Source organism: Oncorhynchus kisutch, unplaced genomic scaffold (genome assembly GCF_002021735.2).
Source record: "Oncorhynchus kisutch isolate 150728-3 unplaced genomic scaffold, Okis_V2 Okis06b-Okis10b_hom, whole genome shotgun sequence".
Classification (NCBI taxonomy): domain Eukaryota; kingdom Metazoa; phylum Chordata; class Actinopteri; order Salmoniformes; family Salmonidae; genus Oncorhynchus; species Oncorhynchus kisutch.
The window spans coordinates 668597-689639 of NW_022261983.1; the positions used below are offsets into that span (position 1 = coordinate 668597).

Sequence of the window (21043 nt, forward strand, 5' to 3'; positions counted from 1 at the left end):
TAGACTTGTAAAATCAGACCGTAAGATACACGGTTTCCAGAATCAATGGCCGGGTAGACAGTAAAGTGAATTTATCTGAGGCTTAATCTCTGTAATGGATGTGAGAGCAAAGAGGGGGCTGAAAGTTTGGCCCCGCCTCCTGTTCCTTCTTACTTTATTGGCGGCCATGTTTTTGAAGAAGAAACACTGTTGAATACGCCTGAAGATGGAGAAACACTGGTGAATACGCCTGAAGATGGAGAAACACTGGTGAATACGCCTGAAGATGGAGAAACACTGGTGAATACGCCAGAAGATGGAGAAACAACTGGTGAATACGCCTGAAGATGGAGAAACACTGGTGAATACGCCTGAAGATGGAGAAACACTGGTGAATACGCCTGAAGATGGAGAACACTGGTGAATACGCCTGAAGATGGAGAAACACTGGTGAATACGCCTGAAGATGGAGAAACACTGGTGAATACGCCTGAAGATGGAGAAACACTGGTCCGTTTTAGAATATCAGGTGGAGGGAGATTAGGGAGAGAGAAGGGAGAAGAGGGAGGAGGAGGAAGAGAGATGGGGTGGAGGAGGGAGAGAGGAGGAGGATAGATGAGGAGAAGGAGGTGGGGAGGAGGGAGAGAGAGGGAGGAGGAGAAGGGAAGAAGAGGGAGGAGGAGGCAGAGGAGGGAGAGAGATGGGGAAGAGGTAGAGAGGAGGAGCAGTGATGGGGAGGAGGGAGAGACATGGGGAGGATGGTGAGAGCGAGATGGGGAGGAGGAGGGAGAGAGAAAGAGGAAGAGGAGGGAGAGAGATGGGGAGGAAGAGGGGAGAGACGGAGAGGAGGAGAGAGAAATGGGGGAGGAGGAGGAGATACAGTATAAAGAGAGAGAATGAAGGAAAGAGGGTTGAATGAGCGATATGAAGAAAGAGTTTGAGAGACAAATGTAGAGAGAGAAGGAGTGATGAGGATATAAGATAAAACAGAAAGAGTATGAAAAGAGAGGAGTGAGAGAGGAAGAAAGGGATATGAGAAGTGGCTGAAGAGAAGTGTACAAATATAGAGGAATATTGAAAAGAGAGAGGTGAGAAGAGAGGGATGAAAGACAGAGGAGATAAGATAAGAGGAGAAGAGAAGAGAGGGTGTCTAGCCTGCATACTTCAGAGAGAAACAGGTTGAGATGTCTCTGTCTCTGCAGGCGTCAGGTTGCTCTGTGGCACCCGGCGGCCATTTTAATCCAAGCCTCGCGGCGTGCCGTCTGACTAGCGATAGGTCTTAATCCGGTTTGGGTCACAGCGAGTGACCGAATTAGCATTAACGTTTAATTAGGAACGATCAGAGTGGTGGGCTCCCGTCGCGAGTGTGTGACACATATGCACACACACATACTTGTGATGCGGATCCTAACAGAGAGACATGCTGTCCCCAAGATGATGCCATGTCATCATGTGTTCATATCCCAGCATGCATTGCCAGACGGCCCCTGAGGACTCAGAGGAAGTGACTGCTGTGAATTATGGGTAATTATTTGAAGGAAAGGAGACGAGATCATATACGGTGTTCACATTCTCAAATAAGCTTATGAGGGAAACATAATTGTGATTCATCAGCAATACTATACAGTTAGACTAGGGGCTCCCGAGTGGCACAGCGACCTAAGGCACTGCATCTCAGTGCTAGAGGTGTCACTACACACCCTGCTATGAGTCCAGGCTGTATCACAACCGGTTATGATTGGGAGTCCCATAGGGCGTTGCACATTTCGCCCAGCATCGTCATGGGTTAGGCTTTGGCCAGGGTAGGCCGTCATTGTAAATAAGAATTTTTTTCTTAACTGACTTGCCAAGTTAAATTGAAAATAGACTGTTATTGGTTAGCTTTTTGAGAGGACAGTCATAAACCTGTTGCGCTCATGTTCTTATCTTTACAGAGCTGCTCCTCTCCAGACCCTCCCCTCTAACAACACATTCACATTATTACCATGCAGAGACTCCTCAATGTCATCCCCACCAACAGGAGCAGGGGATCTTTTCTAGTCTCTTGAGTTTGTGTTCAATTCAATCAAACCAGCAATGCAGTAGCTCGTTTTGAATGGTTAAATAAAGTCATGAATGGTTCGGGTTTCTGTAAAACGTACTACTGCAAAGAGGTAGACAAAGAGGTAGACTCCTTTCACAGGTACAGTTGAAGTGGGAAGTTTACATACATTTAGGTTGGAGTCATTAAAACTTGTTTTTCAACCACTCCACAAATTTCTTGTTAACAAACTATAGTTTTAGCAAGTCGGTTAGGACATCTACTTTGTGCATGACACGAGTCATTTTTCCCCAAAAAATTCAAAAAATGACTATATGACTGATTATTTTACTTACAATTCACTGTACCACAATTCCAGTGGGTCAGAAGTTTACATACACTAAGTTGACTGTGCCTTTAAACAGCTTGGAAAATTCCAGAAAATTATGTCATGGCTTTAGAAGCTTCTGATAGGCTAATAGACATAATTTGAGTCAATTGGAGGTGTACCTGTGGATGTATTTCAAGGCCTACCTTCAAACTCATTGCTTCTTTGCTTGACATCATGGGAAAATCAAAAGAAATCAGCCAAGACCTCAGAAAAAATTGTAGACCTCCACAAGTCTGGTTCAATCTTGGTAGAAATTTCCAAACGCCTGAAGGTACCACAAACAAACAGTATTGTTTGGTACCACAAACAATAGTACACAAGTATAAACACCATGTGACCACGCAGCCGTCATACCGCTCAGGAAGAAGACGCGTTCTTACTTTGGTGCAAAAAGTGCAAATCAATCCCAGAACAACAGTAAAGGTCCTTGTAAAGAATCTGGAGAAAACAGGTACAAAAGTATCTATATCCACAGTAAAACAAGTCCTATATCGACATAACCTGAAAGGCCGCTCAGCAAGGAAGAAGCCACTGCTCCAAAACCATCATAAAAAAGCCAGACTACGGTTTGCAACTGCACATGGGGACAAAGATCGTACTTTTTGGAGAAATGTCCTCTGGTCTGATGAAACAAAAATAGAACTGCTTGGCCATAATGATCATCGTTATGTTTGGAGGAAAACCCTAAGACAGGGAAGTTTTACTAGGATTAAATGTCAGGAATTTGTATTTGGTTAAGGTGTATGTAAACTTCCGACTTCACCTGTATATGCTTCCTGTTGATCAGAATAAGACGTGTCTGTGTGTGTGGGCAGGAGTTTCGAAACACAATATGTAAACACATATATTGCGAGTTGGATTGAATGCCAGGCAGAATATCAGTGTACTGTTAAATAGGCCTGACTAAGAGGATTGCGTCATGGTGGTGTGTGAATACATAAGTGTTCACGTGGTTGGTAAGTCTGAAACAGAGGCTGGCATTGGCCGTGCGCATTCTGATTGTCAGCGTCCTTCGTGACCTGGAGACAGGCGTCGAATCACAGTATAGTCACGACTGTCTGGGGATAATGCAGCAACTCGATTGGCTTTAACCTGTGTGGGCGTGTCTGAACTTTTTCTGTATCTTCCTGCCAAGTTCTCATCTTCCTCTATCAGCTCCAATCACAGTCATGTTAACCTGTTGCTCGGCAACTGACTGGTGACTGGCAGTTTTTCCCATAGTCACAGATCTAGGGTCAGCTTACCCTCCCAAAATCTTTAATGTAACTTTAGGGAGAAAGAAATACAACTGATCATAGGTCACTGTCTAGGAACAATGTATCCCTACTGTTGAGTGGCCCTTTATCCCTGTGTGAAGACTCCTTAGGCACGGTGGGAGTGGACCCTGTGGGGTACTGTGTGTTGTTCTTAGTTAGAGCCATCCAGATCTTGATTCTAATGATAAAGGAATGATTGTCTAATGTGTTAGAGATATTCTGCTTGTCATTTGTTAGTATAATGTGTTACTCCTCTGGCCATCACTAAAATAAAGTCCTGCTTTATGTATTTGCCCTCCTACTCTCTTCCACCTCCTCTTTGGCTCTGGCCTCTCTACTCTCTATTATCATCCTCCTCTTTCCCTCAGTCTGCAGTAGAGGTAAACCTAATGAAGTACCTCAATATATGTCTGGAGGCCTGGTGTCCCCCTGATTGTTATTCACTCATCTCAAAGCCACTTTGGTTCTTTTCTTATTTTCTCCATCTCTCCAGCAGCTCTCTCTCTCTCTCTCTCTCTCTCTCTCTCTCTCTCTCTCTCTCTCTCTCTCTCTCGTTCTCTCTCTCTCTCTCTCCCTCTCTCCTCTCTCTCTCTCTCTCTCTCTCTCTCTCTCGTTCTCTCTCTCTCTCTCTCTCTCGTTCTCTCTCTCGTTCTCGCTCTCTCTCTCTGTCTCTCAATTCAATTCAAAGGGCTTTACTAGCATGGAAAACATATCTTTACATTGCCAAAGCAAATGAAATAGATAATAAACAAAAGTGAAAATAACAATAAAAAAGTAACAGTAAACATTACACTTACAAAAGTCTCAAAAGAATAGAAACATTTCAAATGTCATATTATGTCTATATACAGTGTTGTAACGATGTACAAATAGTTAAAGTACAAAAGGGAAAATAAATAAACATAAATATAGGTTGTCTTTACAATGGTGTTTGTTCTTCACTGGTTGACCTTTTCTTGTGGCAAAAGGTCACAAATATTGCTGCTGTGATGGCACACTGTGGTATTTCACCCAGTAGATATGTGAGTTTATCAAAATTGGATTTGTTTGTGAATTCTTTGTGGGTCTCTGAAGGAAATATGTGTATCTAATATGGTCATACATTTGGCAGGATGTTACTAAGTGCAACTCAGTTTCCCTCTCACATAGCCTTTCTTTTGAGAGCAAGGTCTGCCTACTCTCTCTCTTTGTTTCTCTCTCCCTCTTTCTCTCTCTCATTTTTTTCATCCTCTCTCTCTCTCTTTCTTCCTCTCTTTCCCCCCCCCTCTCTCTCTCTTGTTCTCTCTCTCTCTTGTTCTCTCTCTCTCTCTCTCTCTCTCTCTCTCTCTCTCTCTCTCTCTCTCTCTCTCTCTTTGTTCCTCTCTTTCTCCCCCCCTCTCTCTCTCTTGTTCTCTCTCTCCTTCCCTCTATATTAAAGGCTGGTATTAAGTGGAGGTATTAATCAAAGGTGGCCAGATGATCCTATCAGTGAGCTCTACTGTAATGAACTTACAGACTGTGAAGTTTCACCTCCAGTCTTACTGCAGTCAAACAGATAGTTGACATTCTACTGTACTTCTAGGAAGGCCAGGATACGTTGGCATTGATTTTGTCTGCTGCCTGTTTCAAGTTGATGTGTCCGTGAAAGAAAGATGAGAGATGCATTGAATTACATGAAACCTTAAAGCTGAGTGACACCAAGAAGGGGAGGGTCTCATTCTGTCAGTGTGTGTGTGTGTGTGTGTGTGTGTGTGTGTGTGTGTGTGTGTGTGTGTGTGTGTGTGTGTGTGTGTGTGTGTGTGTGTCTGCATGTGATTAGTGATTCTGATCAGCAGGCTACTTTGATCCTAATCACCAGGAAGTCCAATATCACTGATTCACATTATTACTGCATTATGCACGCACACGCACACACACACCTGTCTGGAGGTGAATCAAAGGCCCCACACACCTGCAGACCAGCCCTGAACTAGGATCACAGATGGAGCCTTCCCCTCCACTTCTTTCTACATATCTCTGTCCTCTCTATCCCTTCTCCTCTTCTCTCTACATATCTCTGTCCTCTCTACTCCCTTCTCCTCTTCTCTCTACATATCTCTGTCCTCTCTACTCCCTTCTCTTCTCTCTACATATCTCTGTCCTCTCTATCCCTTCTCCTCTTCTCTCCACATATCTCTGTCCTCTCTACTCCCTTCTCCTCTTCTCTCTTCTACTGTCTGCTATGAAGATTTAGAGGCTGCCTGGCACACGGCTTTGCTCACTCTCCTCTCCTCTCCTCTCCTCTCCTCTCCTCTCCTCTCCTCTCCTCTCCTCTCCTCTCCTCTCCTCTCCTCTCCTCTCCTCTCCTCTCCTCTCCTCTCCTCTCCTCTCCTCTCCTCTCCTCTCCGTCTTTAAAGAGGCTTAGTGCTGTGTTTAATAGCTACATGTTGCTGCCACATCCGTCACACAGCTCCACACCCTCTGAGCCTGATCCACCTCTGGGAGAAGTGTGTGATGTGCATGTATGCTCTTTTGCCTGTGTGCATGCATGCATTAGTGTGGGTGAGTGTACAGATGTGCTATCTTAATTGGACTCTGTTTCTCACAGCAGGAAAATAATCCTGAAGCAACAGGACATGTGAATTATTATGTAGATTATAATTAATGATCATTTCTTGTAGGGGTTGATACATTTTTCATAAGGCCAGATCAAGTCTGTGGAAATTACAAACGTTGAATACAATACAATTTGCATGTGAATAGAGCAGATGTGTGTGATGTTTGGAAGGCAACAGAGCTGTGTATAGCTACCCCTATGGGTTTTTTCTGGGTGGGGTTAGTGGGTTGTCTATCTCTCCTGTTGATCTGATCAGGAGAGTGAAGCTGTGCAGCAGAACCTAACAACTCAATACACCCCTTCCTGCCCTGCAGTCTACCTTTCAGATAACACTTCATCACCCCACAGGGTCAGCCAAGGGCCAGGTGAACTCCTGGGAGTTCATTCTGTGCAATCGTTCACTTCCCTTGCATGGATTTAGAGGAAATGGACTGGTGTAAGTATTATGGTTTCACCAATCCAAAGCTTATGAGGAGCAAGTTGAGGAGAAGGATAGAGAATGCAGTGGTTCTCTCTTTTCGGACTCACACACAGAGAGAGAGTGTGTGTGTATTAACCTCTCTGGGATATGTGGGATGGTAGCGTCCCACCTCGCCAACAGCCAGTGAAATTGCAGGGCGCCAAATTCAAAACAACAGAAATCCCATAATTAAAATTCCTCAAACATACAAGTATTTTACGCCATTTTAAAGATACACTTGTTGTAAATCCAGCCACAGTGTCCGATTGCAAAAAGGCTTTACGAAGGAAGCACACCAAACGATTATGTAGGTCAGAGCCAAGTCACAGAAAAACACAGCCATTTTTCCAGCCAAAGAGAGGAGTCACAAAAAGCAGAAATAGAGATTAAATTAATCACTAACCTTTGATGATCTTCATCACATGACACTCATAGGACTTCATGTTACACAATACATGTATGTTTTGTTCGATAAAGTTCATATTTATATCCAAAAATCTCAGTTTACATTGGCGTGTTATGTTCAGTAATGTTTTGCTTACAAAACATCCGGTGATTTTGCAGAGAGCCACATGCATACTCATCATAAATGTTGATGAAAATACAAGTGTTATGCATGGAACTTTAGATAAACTTCTCCTTAATGCAACCGCTGTGTCAGATTTCAAAAAAGCTTTACCGAAAAAGCACACTGCAATAATCTGAGTACAGCACTCAGACAACAAAACAAGCCAAACAGATATCCGCAGTGTTGTGGAGTCAACAGAAGTCAGAAATAGCATTATAAATATTCACTTACCATTGATGATTTTCATCAGAATGCACTCCCAGGAATCCCAGTTCCACAATAAATGTTTGATTTATTCGATAAAGTCCATTTATGTCCAAATACCTCGTTTTTGTTCGCGCGTTTAGTACACAATCCAAACTCACGAGGTGCGGGCAAGTCCAGGCGAAAGTTCAGACAAAAAGTCATATTACAGTTCATAGAAACATGTCAAACGAAGTATAGAATCAATCTTTAGGATGTTTTTATCATAAATCTTCAATAATGTTTCAACCGGAGAATTCCTTTGTCTGTAGAAATGCAATGGAATGTAGGTTGCTAACATGTGAGCGCGCGTGATCAGCTCATGTCACTCTGTCAGACCCCTGACTCATTCAGTTTTCATTCCCCCCTCCTTCACAGTAGAATCCTCAAACAAGGTTCTAAAGACTGTTGACATCTAGTGGAAGCCTTGGGAAGTGCAATATGACCCCATAGACACTGTATATTCGATAGGCAATGACTTGAAAAACTACAAACCTCAGATATCCCACTTCCTGGTTGGATTTTTTCTCAGGCAAAAGCCTGCCATAGGAGTTCTGTTATACTCACAGACATCATTCAAACAGTTTTAGAAACTCCAGAGTGTTTCCTATCCAAATCTACTAGTAATATGCATATCTTAGCTTCTGGGCCTGAGTAGCAGGCAGTTTACTCTGGGCACCTTATTCATCCAAGCTACTCAATACTGCCCCCCAGTCCCAAATAAGTTATTAACAGAGAGAGAGAGAGAGAGTATTAACAGAGCGAGAGTAGAGAGAGAGAGCTAGAGAGAGAGCGAGAGAGAGGGAGAGAGAATTAACAGAGAGAGAGAGAGAGTATTAACAGAGAGGGAGGGAGTATTAACAGAGGGAGAGTATTATCAGAGAGAGAGAGAAGGAGTATTATCAGAGAGATATAGTGTTGAGAGAGAGAGTATTAACAGAGAGAGAAAGAGAGTATTTAACAGAGAGAGAGTATTAACAGAGATAGTATTAACCGGGAGTATTATATACAGGGTATTATAAACAGAGTGTATTATATACGGAGAGTATTATAAACAGAGAGAGGGCATTATAAACAGAGTATTATAAACAGAGTATTATAAACAGAGAGTATTATAAACAGAGAGTATTATAAACAGTATTATAAACAGAGTATTATAAACAGAGAGTATTATAAACAGAGTATTATAAACAGTATTATAAACAGAGAGTATTATAAACAGAGAGTATTATAAACAGAGTATTATAAACAGTATTATAACAGAGTATTATAAACAGAGTATTATAAACAGAGTATTATAAACAGCATTATAAACAGTATTATAAACAGTATTATAAACAGTATTATAAACAGAGTATTATAAACAGTATTATAAACAGAGAGTATTATAAACAGAGAGTATTATAAACAGATAGTTTTATAAACAGTATTATAAACAGTATTATAAACAGAGTATTATAAAGAGTATTATAAACAGAGAGTATTATAAACAGTATTATAAACAGAGAGTATTATAAACAGAGAGTATTATAAACAGTATTATAAACAGAGTATTATAAACAGAGTATTATAAACAGTATTATAAACAGAGAGTATTATAAACAGAGAGAATTATAAACAGAGTATTATAAACAGAGTATTATAAACAGTATTATAAACAGTATTATAAACAGAGTATTATAAACAGTATTAAAAACAGAGTATTATAAACAGAGAGTATTATAAACAGTATTATAAACAGAGTATTATAAACAGAGTATTATAAACAGTATTATAAACAGAGAGTATTATAAACAGTATTATAAACCGAGTATTATAAACAGAGTATTATAAACAGTATTATAAACAGAGTATTATAAACAGTATTATAAACAGAGAGTATTATAAACAGTATTATAAACAGAGAGTATTATAAACAGTATTATAAACAGAGTATTATAAACAGTATTATAAACAGAGAGTATTATAAACAGTATTATAAACAGAGAGTATTATAAACAGTATTATAAACAGAGTATTATAAACAGTATTATAAACAGAGAGTATTATAAACAGTATTATAAACAGAGAGTATTATAAACAGTATTATAAACAGAGTATTATAAACAGTATTATAAACAGAGAGTATTATAAACAGTATTATAAACAGAGAGTATTATAAACAGTATTATAAACAGAGTATTATGAACAGTATTATAAACAGAGAGTATTATAAACAGTATTATAAACAGAGTATTATGAACAGAGCATTATAAACAGGTTATTAAAAACTGAGAGTATTATAAACAGAGTATTATTAAAGAGCATTATAAACAGTATTATAAACAGAGAGTATTATAAACAGTATTATAAACAGAGTATTATGAACAGTATTATAAACAGAGAGTATTATAAACAGTATTATAAACAGAGCATTATTAACAGAGTATTATAAACAGGTTATTAAAAACTGAGAGTATTATTAACATAGTATTAAATACGGATAGTATTATGCACAGAGTATTATAAACCTAGTATTATAAACAGAGCATATTATACACCGAGCGTATTATAAACTGAGAGTATTATATACCAAGCTTATTATAAACTGAGAGTATTATAAACTGTGAGTATTATAAACTGAGAATATTATAAACAGAGTGAGACATTGTGTCTACTTGCATTGGGTATCATCTTTTATTTATTTTCTCTGTCTCTCCTGATAACACTCTGTTAGAAACTACAGCCTCCCTAGACCTTTAGAATGAGTGCTAACATCACACTAGCGTCGCTGAGGGGGAAACAGCACACAAACAGCACACTTTATTAGCATCAATGCTATCTTGAGAGGAAAAACCAGCAACAGTGTATACTGTATGTTCGGGTGGGTAGAAGGTGGTCGACCAATACTGAAGGAGACATACTGTTTACATCTAACTCCCAAGTGATGAGACCAGAGGCAGATCTTGATTCTAATGATGAAGGAATGATTGTCTAATGTGTTAGAGATATTCTGCTTGTCATTTGTTAGTATAATGTGTTACTCCTCTGGCCATCACTAAAATAAATTCCTGCTCTATGTATTTGCCCTCCTACTCTCTTCCACCTCCTCTTTGGCTCTGGCCTCTCTACTCTCTATTATCATCCTCCTCTTTCCCTCAGTCTGCAGTAGAGCTAAACCAAATGAAGTACCTCAAGATATGTCTGGAGGCCTGGGGTCCCCCTGATTTGTTAGTCAATAATCTCAAAGCCAAAAAGTGAATATTGCGCGCGCTGACCAGCGGCAACTCCATTATAGACGCCCAGTGGTCTTCCACTGTATGTATCTGTGTGTGTTTCTGGTTGGCCTTCAGCACTCACTACAGTAACTCTGTGTGTGTTTCTGGTTGGCCTTCAGCACTCACTACAGTAACTCTGTGTGTGTTTCTGGTTAGCCTTCAGCACTCACTACAGTAACTCTGTGTGTGTTTCTGGTTGGCCTTCAGCACTCACTACAGTAACTCTGTGTTTGTAACTCACCTCTGACTATCCACCACTTCACAGATTGGCTCGTTCTTCATGATCAACCTGTGTCTGGTGGTCATCGCCACCCAGTTCAGTGAGACCAAGCAGCGAGAGCACCAGCTGATGCAGGAGCAGCGGGCCCAGTGCCTGTCCTCCTCTACCCTGGCCAGCCTGCATGAACCGGGGGACTGCTACGAAGAGCTCTTCCAGCTGGTCTGCCACATGCTGCGCAAGGCCCGCAGGAGGTCTGTAGCCCTGTATAACCAACTGAGAGGAAGGCCTCTGCCACCACCGCCCACTAGAGGGAGAGGAAGAGGAGGAGGAAGAGGAGGAGGGAGTGCGAACGGAGGGGAAAGGCATCACCTGAGGCAGCCACGCCGTAAGTGGGAGGCAGTGGGTGGGAGGACGAGAGAAAGGGTTTTTGTTAAATGTCTAAACTTGAACTTTAACATGATATTAGCCTCTTTCACATTGTTTCGTGCGAGCCAGTGTGATGAGTCTTGTTTAATCTCTCGACTTTCAAACCTCTTTGGCGCTATCAAACGCTGGCTTACATGGATATAGTGCGACAATGTGAAAGTGTCTATTGATGCTGTTAATGCCATGCTGATTCTTTCTCACACTCCCTCTCCATCTTTCATTAGAATCTCCCTGTCCTCACCAAAGCAAGCTGGACCCAGTCCACAGCTCCCAACCCCTGGGCAACTCCATCGCCCTGGCCGTCCCTCAAAACACAGAGGACTGCCCTCAGTGCGCTGCGGCACTGTCACTCAGGCAGGGGGCGGGAGCTGTGGGCGACTCGGCCAATGGGGAGGATGAGGAGGGGGCTGTGGAGGAGACGGACAGGGAGGAGAACCACTTGGAGGAGAAAGCGGAAGAGGGGGAGGGAGTGAAGAAGAAGAGGAAGAGGAGGTCGTGTTTTGGACACTGTAAGGACATGTGGGATGAGATGAGGAAGAAACTTTGGGGCATCGTGGAGAGCAAATACTTCAATAGAGGAATCATGATCGCTATTCTCATCAATACTATCAGCATGGGGATAGAACATCACAACCAGGTAAATATACTATTCTCATCAATACTATCAGCATGGGATAGAACATCACAACCAGGTAAATGTACTATTCTCATCAATACTATCAGCATGGGGATAGAACATCACAACCAGGTAAATGTACTATTCTCATCAATACTATCAGCATGGGGATAGAACATCACAACCAGGTAAATGTACTATTCTCATCAATACTATCAGCATGAACATCACAACCAGGTAAATGTACTATTCTCATCAATACTATCAGCATGAACATCACAACCAGGTAAATATACTATTCTCATCAATACTATCAGCATGAACATCACAACCAGGTAAATGTACTATTCTCATCAATACTATCAGCATGAACATCACAACCAGGTAAATGTACTATTCTCATCAATACTATCAGCATGAACATCACAACCAGGTAAATATACTATTCTCATCAATACTATCAGCATGAACATCACAACCAGGTAAATATACTATTCTCATCAATACTATCAGCATGAACATCACAACCAGGTAAATATACTATTCTCATCAATACTATCAGCATGAACATCACAACCAGGTAAATATACTATTCTCATCAATACTATCAGCATGAACATCACAACCAGGTAAATATACTATTCTCATCAATACTATCAGCATGAACATCACAACCAGGTAAATGTACTATTCTCGTCAATACTATCAGCATGAACATCACAACCAGGTAAATATACTATTCTCATCAATACTATCAGCATGGGGATAGAACATCACAACCAGGTAAATATACTATTCTCATCAATACTATCAGCATGGGGATAGAACATCACAACCAGGTAAATATACTATTCTCATCAATACTATCAGCATGGGGATAGAACATCACAACCAGGTAAATGTACTATTCTCATCAATACTATCAGCATGAACATCACAACCAGGTAAATATACTATTCTCATCAATACTTTTAGCATTGAAAACCACAAAAGGTGAACTATAACACAGTCAGGGAGTACAGCACATATACACAATGTGCACAACAACAGTATTGCTCTTCAGTCCCCAAAGCTAACCCAATGACTTTAGCTTAGTGGGCTAACAAGGTCGAGATTTGTCCAATGGATGACTCACAAGTAGTACAAGTCACTGGAAGTCAGATATCAGTGACGTACATGGAGCACTATCAATATGGGAATGTATTGTTCCATTATACAACCCACCACAACGATATCAGTAGAAAACAGCAGGGTAGGTACACCTCAACCTGCTTTAGGTGCTGTCTGCCTGTCTGCCTGGCTGGCTGGCTGGCTGACTGGCTGTCTGGCTGACTGGCTGACTTCTCTCCTGAGAGAGACAGAGTAAGAGAGGAAGGGAGGGAGCTGCCTGTGTGGAAGGGTGTGGTAGCTTCATGCCAAAATACACCCACCCTGGCTGTTACATAACCATTCCTACCTCCCTCAACCCGTCTTTCTCTATCTCTCCTCTCGCTCCCTCCCTCCTGTCTCACACCCCTCCTTTCCCTGCCTCTTTTAGTCTCCCTCCTCCCCTGTCTCTGTCCATCCCTCCCTCTCCCTTCTCCATTCTGTCTCCCTCCATCTCTCTCTCTCTCCCTCCATCTCTCTCTCTCTCCCTCCCTCCCTCTGTCTTCATCTCTCATCCACCCCCTCACTCCTTGACGACATGCAGAGGAGTCGGTTCTCTCATTTCTGAAGACTCTAAAAATAACAGAGGGATGTGGGGGAGAGGAGAAGAGGAGGACAGGAACTCACTGAGAGAGAAGAGGGAGCAGACTCCTGTTACACAGCATTTTCAGCTCTATTCCTGTATGAATTTACACACACACCCACACACACCAACAGCATTACACACACCACACAGACACACCACACACATACACCACACACACACACCACCAGCATTACACACACCACACAGACACACCACACACATACACCACACACACACACACACACACACACACACACACACACACACACACACACACACACACACACACACACACACACACACACACACAGAGAGACATACATACTACACACACACCACACACACCAAAAGCATTACACATACCACACAGACACACACACACACACCACACACATACACCACACACACACCACATACACCATACACCACACACACACACACACACACACACACACCACACACACACACACACACACACACACACACACACACACACACACACACACAGAGAGACATACATACTACACACACACCACACACACCAAAAGCATTACACATACCACACAGACACACACACACACACCACACACATACACCACACACACACCACATACACCATACACCACACACACACACACACACACACACACACACACACACACACACACACACACACACACACACACACACACCACACCACACCACACCACACACCCACCACACACTCCAACAGCATTACACAATGGTCTCTCTTGGCAGAGGCAGAGGCAGAGGCGGTGTGTGTTCTGCAGTAGATTTGTAAGTGTTGTTCCAGGGGGTTGTGTTCTAGAACTGAACGTGTATGTGTTTCCCTCTTTGGTAACAGGGCTTACTGAAACTTCATTTGATCAATCCCCTGAGGGAAGGATTACATGACATGTGTTAAGAGCATACAGTGAGGATATGACCTTCACTAGATGTCCTTCGGATTTGTTACTTGTAGTCTTCATTCAGAGTTGCTGTGTATGTGTGTGTGTGTGTGTGTGTGTGTTTGGGTGTGTGTTGTGTGTGACTACATCTCTGAATCATCAGCATTCATCTTTCACATCAATGGTAGCATGACTGAGAGGCTCCCCTATTAGCATGTATATACAGCATATGTGTGTGTGTGGGGGGGGGGGGGGGCTTACGCATTTATATTCAGTAAACATAAGATAAAAACAAGAGAACTACAAAGAGAGATGATGGGGAAAAGAGAGGGAGAGAGAGGGATGGAGAAAAGAGAGGGAGAGAGAGGGATGGAGAAAAGAGAGGGAGAGAGAGGAGGATGGGATGGAGAAAAGAGAGGGAGAGAGAGGGATGGAGAAAAGAGAGGGAGAGAGAGGGGATGGAGAAAGAGAGGGAGGGAGAGGGATGGAGAAAAGAGAGGGAGAGAGAGGGATGGAGAAAAGAGAGGGAGAGAGGGATGGAGAAAAGAGAGGGAGGGAGAGGGATGAGAAAAGAGAGGAGAGAGAGGGATGGAGAAAAGAGAGGGAGGGAGAGGATGGAGAAAGAGAGGGAGAGAGAGTTATGGGAGAAAAGAGAGGGAGAGAGAGGGATGGATGGAGAAAAGAGAGGGAGGGAGAGGGATGGAGAAAAGAGAGGGAGGGAGAGGGATGGAGAAAAGAGAGGGAGGGAGAGGGATGGAGAAAAGAGAGGGAGGGAGAGGATGGAGAAAAGAGAGGGAGAGAGAGTTATGGAGAAAAGAGAGGGAGAGAGAGGGATGGANGGGAGAGAGATCAAATCAAATCAAATCAAATTTATTTATATAGCCCTTCGTACATCAGCTGATATCTCAAAGTGCTGTACAGAAACCCAGCCTAAAACCCCAAACAGCAAGCAATGCAGGTGGAGAAGCACGGTGGCTAGGAAAAACTCCCTAGAAAGGCCAATACCTAGGAAGAAAACCTAGAGAGGAACCAGGCTATGTGGGGTGGCCAGTCCTCTTCTGGCTGTGCCGGGTGGAGATTATAACAGAACATGGTCAAGATGTTCAATGTTCATAAATGACCAGCATGGTCGAATAATAATAAGCAGAACAGTTGAAACTAGAGCAGCAGCCCAGTCAGGTGGAAGTTGAAACTGGAGCAGCAGCATGGCCAGGTAGACTGGGGACAGCAAGGAGTCATCATGTCAGGTAGTCCTGGGGCATGGTCCTAGGGCTCAGGTCAGTTGAAACTGGAACAGCAGCATGGCCAGGTGGACTGGGGACAGCAAGGAGTCATCATGTCAGGTAGTCCTGGGGCATGGTCCTAGGGCTCAGGTCCTCCGAGAGAGAGAAAGAAAGAGAGAAGGAGAGAATTAGAGAACGCACACTTAGATTCACACAGGACACCGAATAGGACAGGAGAAGTACTCCAGATATAACAAACTGACCCCAGCCCCCCGACACATAAACTACTGCAGCATAAATACTGGAGGCTGAGACAGGAGGGGTCAGGAGACACTGTGGCCCCATCCGAGGACACTCCCGGACAGGGCCAAACAGGAAGGATATAACCCCACCCACTTTGCCAAAGCACAGCCCCCACACCACTAGAGGGATATCTTCAACCACCAACTTACCATCCTGAGACAAGGCTGAGTATGCCCACAAAGATCTCCGCCACGGCACAACCCAAGGGGGGGGGGGGGGGGGGCGCCAACCCAGACAGGATGACCACAACAGTGAATCAACCCACTCAGGTGACGCACCCCCTCCAGGGACGGCATGAGAGAGCCCCAGCAAGCCAGTGACTCAGCCCCTGTAATAGGGTTAGAGGCAGAGAATCCCAGTGGAAAGAGGGGAACCGGCCAGGCAGAGACAGCAAGGGCGGTTCGTTGCTCCAGAGCCTTTCCGTTCACCTTCCCACTCCTGGGCCAGACTACACTCAATCATATGACCCACTGAAGAGATGAGTCTTCAGTAAAGACTTAAAGGTTGAGACCGAGTTTGCGTCTCTGACATGGGTAGGCAGACCGTTCCATAAAAATGGAGCTCTATAGGAGAAAGCCCTGCCTCCGGCTGTTTGCTTAGAAATTCTAGGGACAATTAGGAGGCCTGCGTCTTGTGACCGTAGCGTACGTATAGGTATGTACGGCAGGACCAAATCAGAGAGATAGGTAGGAGCAAGCCCATGTAATGCTTTGTAGGTTAGCAGTAAAACCTTGAAATCAGCCCTTGCTTTGACAGGAAGCCAGTGTAGAGAGGCTAGCACTGGAGTAATATGATCAAATTTTTGGTTCTAGTCAGGATTCTAGCAGCCGTATTTAGCACTAACTGAAGTTTATTTAGTGCTTTATCCGGGTAGCCGGAAAATAGAGCATTGCAGTAGTCTAACCTAGAAGTGACAAAAGCATGGATTAATTTTTCTGCATCATTTTTGGACAGAAAGTTTCTGATTTTTGCAATGTTACGTAGATGGAAAAAAGCTGTCCTCGAAATGGTCTTGATATGTTCTTCAAAAGAGAGATCAGGGTCCAGAGTAACGCCGAGGTCCTTCACAGTTTTATTTGAGACGACTGTACAACCATTAAGATTAATTGTCAGATTCAACAGAAGATCTCTTTGTTTCTTGGGACCTAGAACAAGCATCTCTGTTTTGTCCGAGTTTAATAGTAGAAAGTTTGCAGCCATCCACTTCCTTATGTCTGAAACACATGCTTCTAGCGAGGGCAATTTTGGGGCTTCACCATGTTTCATTGAAATGTACAGCTGTGTGTCATCCGCATAGCAGTGAAAGTTTACATTATGTTTTCGAATAACATCCCCAAGAGGTAAAATATATAGTGAAAACAATAGTGGTCCTAAAACGGAACCTTGAGGAACACCGAAATTTACAGTTGATTTGTCAGAGGACAAACCATTCACAGAGACAAACTGATATCTTTCCGACAGATAAGATCTAAACCAGGCCAGAACATGTCCGTGTAGACCAATTTGGGTTTCCAATCTCTCCAAAAGAATGTGGTGATCGATGGTATCAAAAGCAGCACTAAGGTCTAGGAGCACGAGGACAGATGCAGAGCCTCGGTCCGATGCCATTAAAATGTCATTTACCACCTTCACAAGTGCCGTCTCAGTGCTATGATGGGGTCTAAAACCAGACTGAAGCATTTCGTATACATTGTTTGTCTTCAGGAAGACAGTGAGTTGCTGCGCAACAGCCTTCTCTAAAATTTTTGAGAGGAATGGAAGATTCGATATAGGCCGATAGTTTTTTATATTTTCTGGGTCAAGGTTTGGCTTTTTCAAGAGAGGCTTTATTACTGCCACTTTTAGTGAGTTTGGTACACATCCAGTGGATAGAGAGCCGTTTATTATGTTCAACATAGGAGGGCCAAGCACAGGAAGCAGCTCTTTCAGTAGTTTAGTTGGAATAGGGTCCAGTATGCAGCTTGAAGGTTTAGAGGCCATGATTATTTTCATCATTGTGTCAAGAGATATAGTACTAAAACACTTGAGCGTCTCTCTTGATCCTAGGTCCTGGCAGAGTTGTGCAGACTCAGGACAACTGAGGTTTGGAGGAATACGCAGGTTTAAAGAGGAGTCCGTAATTTGCTTTCTAATAATCATAATCTTTTCCTCAAAGAAGTTCATGAATTTATCACTGCTAAAGTGAAAGTCATCCTCTCTTGGGGAATGCTGCTTTTTAGTTAGCTTTGCGACAGTATTAAAAAGGAATTTCGGATTGTTCTTATTTTCCTCAATTAAGTTAGAAAAATAGGATGATCGAGCAGCAGTAAGGGCTCTACGGTACTGCACGGTACCGTCCTTCCAAGCTAGTCGGAAGACTTCCAGTTTGGTGTGGCGCCATTTCCGTTCCAATTTTCTGGAAGCTTGCTTCAGAGCTCGGGTATTTTCTGTGTACCAGGGAGCTAGTTTCTTATGAGACATTTTTTTTTGTTTTTAGGGGTGCAACTGCATCTAGGGTATTGCGCAAGGTTAGATTGAGATCCTCAGTTAGGTGGTTAACTGATTTTTGTCCTCTGGCATCCTTGGGTAGGCAGAGGGAGTCTGGAAGGGCATCAAGGAATCTTTGTGTTGTCTGTGAATTTATAGCACGACTTTTGATGTTCCTTGGTTGGGGTCTAAGCAGATTATTTGTTGCAATTGCAAACGTAATAAAATGGTGGTCCGATAGTCCAGGATTATGAGGAAAAACATTAAGATCCACCACATTTATTCCATGGGACAAAACTAGGTCCAGCGTATGACTGTGACAGTGAGTGGGTCCAGAGACATGTTGGACAAAACCCACTGAGTCGATGATGGCTCTGAAAGCCTTTGGAGTGGGTCTGTGGACTTTTCCATGTGAATATTAAAGTCACCAAAGATTAGAATATTATCTGCTATGACTACAAGGTCCGATAGGAATTCAGGGAACTCAGTGAGAAACGCTGTATATGGCCCAGGAGGCCTGTAAACAGTAGCTATAAAAAGTGATTGAGTAGGCTGCATAGATTTCATGACTAGAAGCTCAAAAGACGAAAATGTCTTTTTTTTTTTTGTAAATTGAAATTTGCTATCGTAAATGTTAGCAACACCTCCGCCTTTGCGGGATGCACGGGGGATATGGTCACTAGTGTAGCCAGGAGGTGAGGCCTCATTTAAAACAGTAAATTCATCAGGCTTAAGCCATGTTTCAGTCAGGCCAATCACATCAAGATTATGATCAGTGATTAGTTCATTGACTATAATTGCCTTTGAAGTAAGGGATCTAACATTAAGTAGCCCTATTTTGAGATGTGAGGTATCATGATCTCTTTCAGTAATGACAGGAATGGAGGTGGTCTTTATCCTAGTGAGATTGCTAAGGCGAACACCGCCATGTTAGTTTTGCCCAACCTAGGTCGAGGCACAGACACGGTCTCAATGGTGATAGCTGAGCTGACTACACTGACTGTGCTAATGGCAGACTCCACTATGCTGGCAGGCTGGCTAACAGCCTGCTGCCTGGCCTGCACCCTATTTCATTGTGGAGCTAGAGGAGTTAGAGCCCTGTCTATGTTGGTAGATAAGATGAGAGCACCCCTCCAGCTAGGATGGAGTCCGTCACTCCTCAGCAGGTCAGGCTTGGTCCTGTTTGTGGGTGAGTCCCAGAAAGAGGGCCAATTATCTACAAATTCTAACTTTTGGGAGGGGCAGAAAACAGTTTTCAACCAGCGATTGAGTTGTGAGACTCTGCTGTAGAGCTCATCACTCCCCCTAACTGGGAGGGGGCCAGAGACAATTACTCGATGCCGACACATCTTTCTAGCTGATATGCACGCAGAAGCTATGTTGCGCTTAGTGATTTCTGACTGTTTCATCCTAACATCGTTGGTGCCGACGTGGATAACAATATCTCTATACTCTCTACACTCGCCCAGTTTTAGCTTTAGCCAGCACCATCTTCAGATTAGCCTTAACGTCGGTAGCCCTGCCCCCGGGTAAACAGTGTATGATCGCTGGATGATTCGCTTTAAGTCTAATACTGCGGGTAATGGAGTCGCCAATGACTAGAGTTTTCAATTTGTCAGAGCTAATGGTGGGAAGCTTCGGCGTCTCAGACCCCGTAACGGGAGGAGTAGAGACCAGAGAAGAATCGGCCTCTGACTCCGACCCGCTGCTTAATGGGGAAAACCGGTTGAAAGTTTCTGTCGGCTGAATGAGCGACACCGGTTGAGCGTTCCTACAGCATTTCCTTCCAGAAACCGTGAGAAAGTTGTCCGGCTGCGGGGACTGTGCCAGGGGATTTACACTACTATCTGTACTTACTGGTGCCACAGACGCTATTTCATCCTTTCCTACACTGAAATTACCCTTGCCTAACGATTGCGTCTGAAGCTGGGCTTGCAGCACAGCTATCCTCGCCGTAAGCCGAGTACAGCGGCTGCAATTAGAAGTCATCATGTTAATGTTACTACTTAGCTTCGGCTGTTGGAGGTCCTGACGAATCGTGTCCAGATAAAGCGTCCGGAGTGAAAAAGTTGAGGAAAAAATAAATAAATATATGAACGGTAATTAAAAAGTGAAAACCGTAAAGTTGTCAGGTAGCAAAACAGGTTAGCAACAAAACGCACAGCAACTCGAAAACAAGCCTGCAAGTTGAGATGGAGAGAGAGAGAGATGGAGAGAGAGAGAGATGGAGGGAGAGAGATGGAGAGAGAGAGAGATGGAGAGAGAGAGAGATGGAGGGAAAGGGAGATGGAGAGAGAGAGATGGAGGGAGAGATGGAGAGACAGAGATGGAGAGACAGAGATGGAGGGAGAGAGATGGAGGGAGAGAGCTGGAGAGAGAGAGATGGAGGGAGAGAGAGAT

The 21043-nt window shown here is 43.2% G+C and overlaps 1 protein-coding gene across 1 annotated transcript in view; it reads left to right on the forward strand.

The window, feature by feature from the left end:
- The window catches only part of LOC109884752 (voltage-dependent T-type calcium channel subunit alpha-1I-like), a 287147-nt gene that overhangs the window by 177424 nt on the left and 88680 nt on the right, over window positions 1–21043 (forward strand). The window contains 2 exon segments of the mRNA XM_031813726.1: window positions 11015–11354; window positions 11620–12032. Of these exon segments, the coding sequence (XP_031669586.1) occupies window positions 11015–11354; window positions 11620–12032 (753 nt within the window).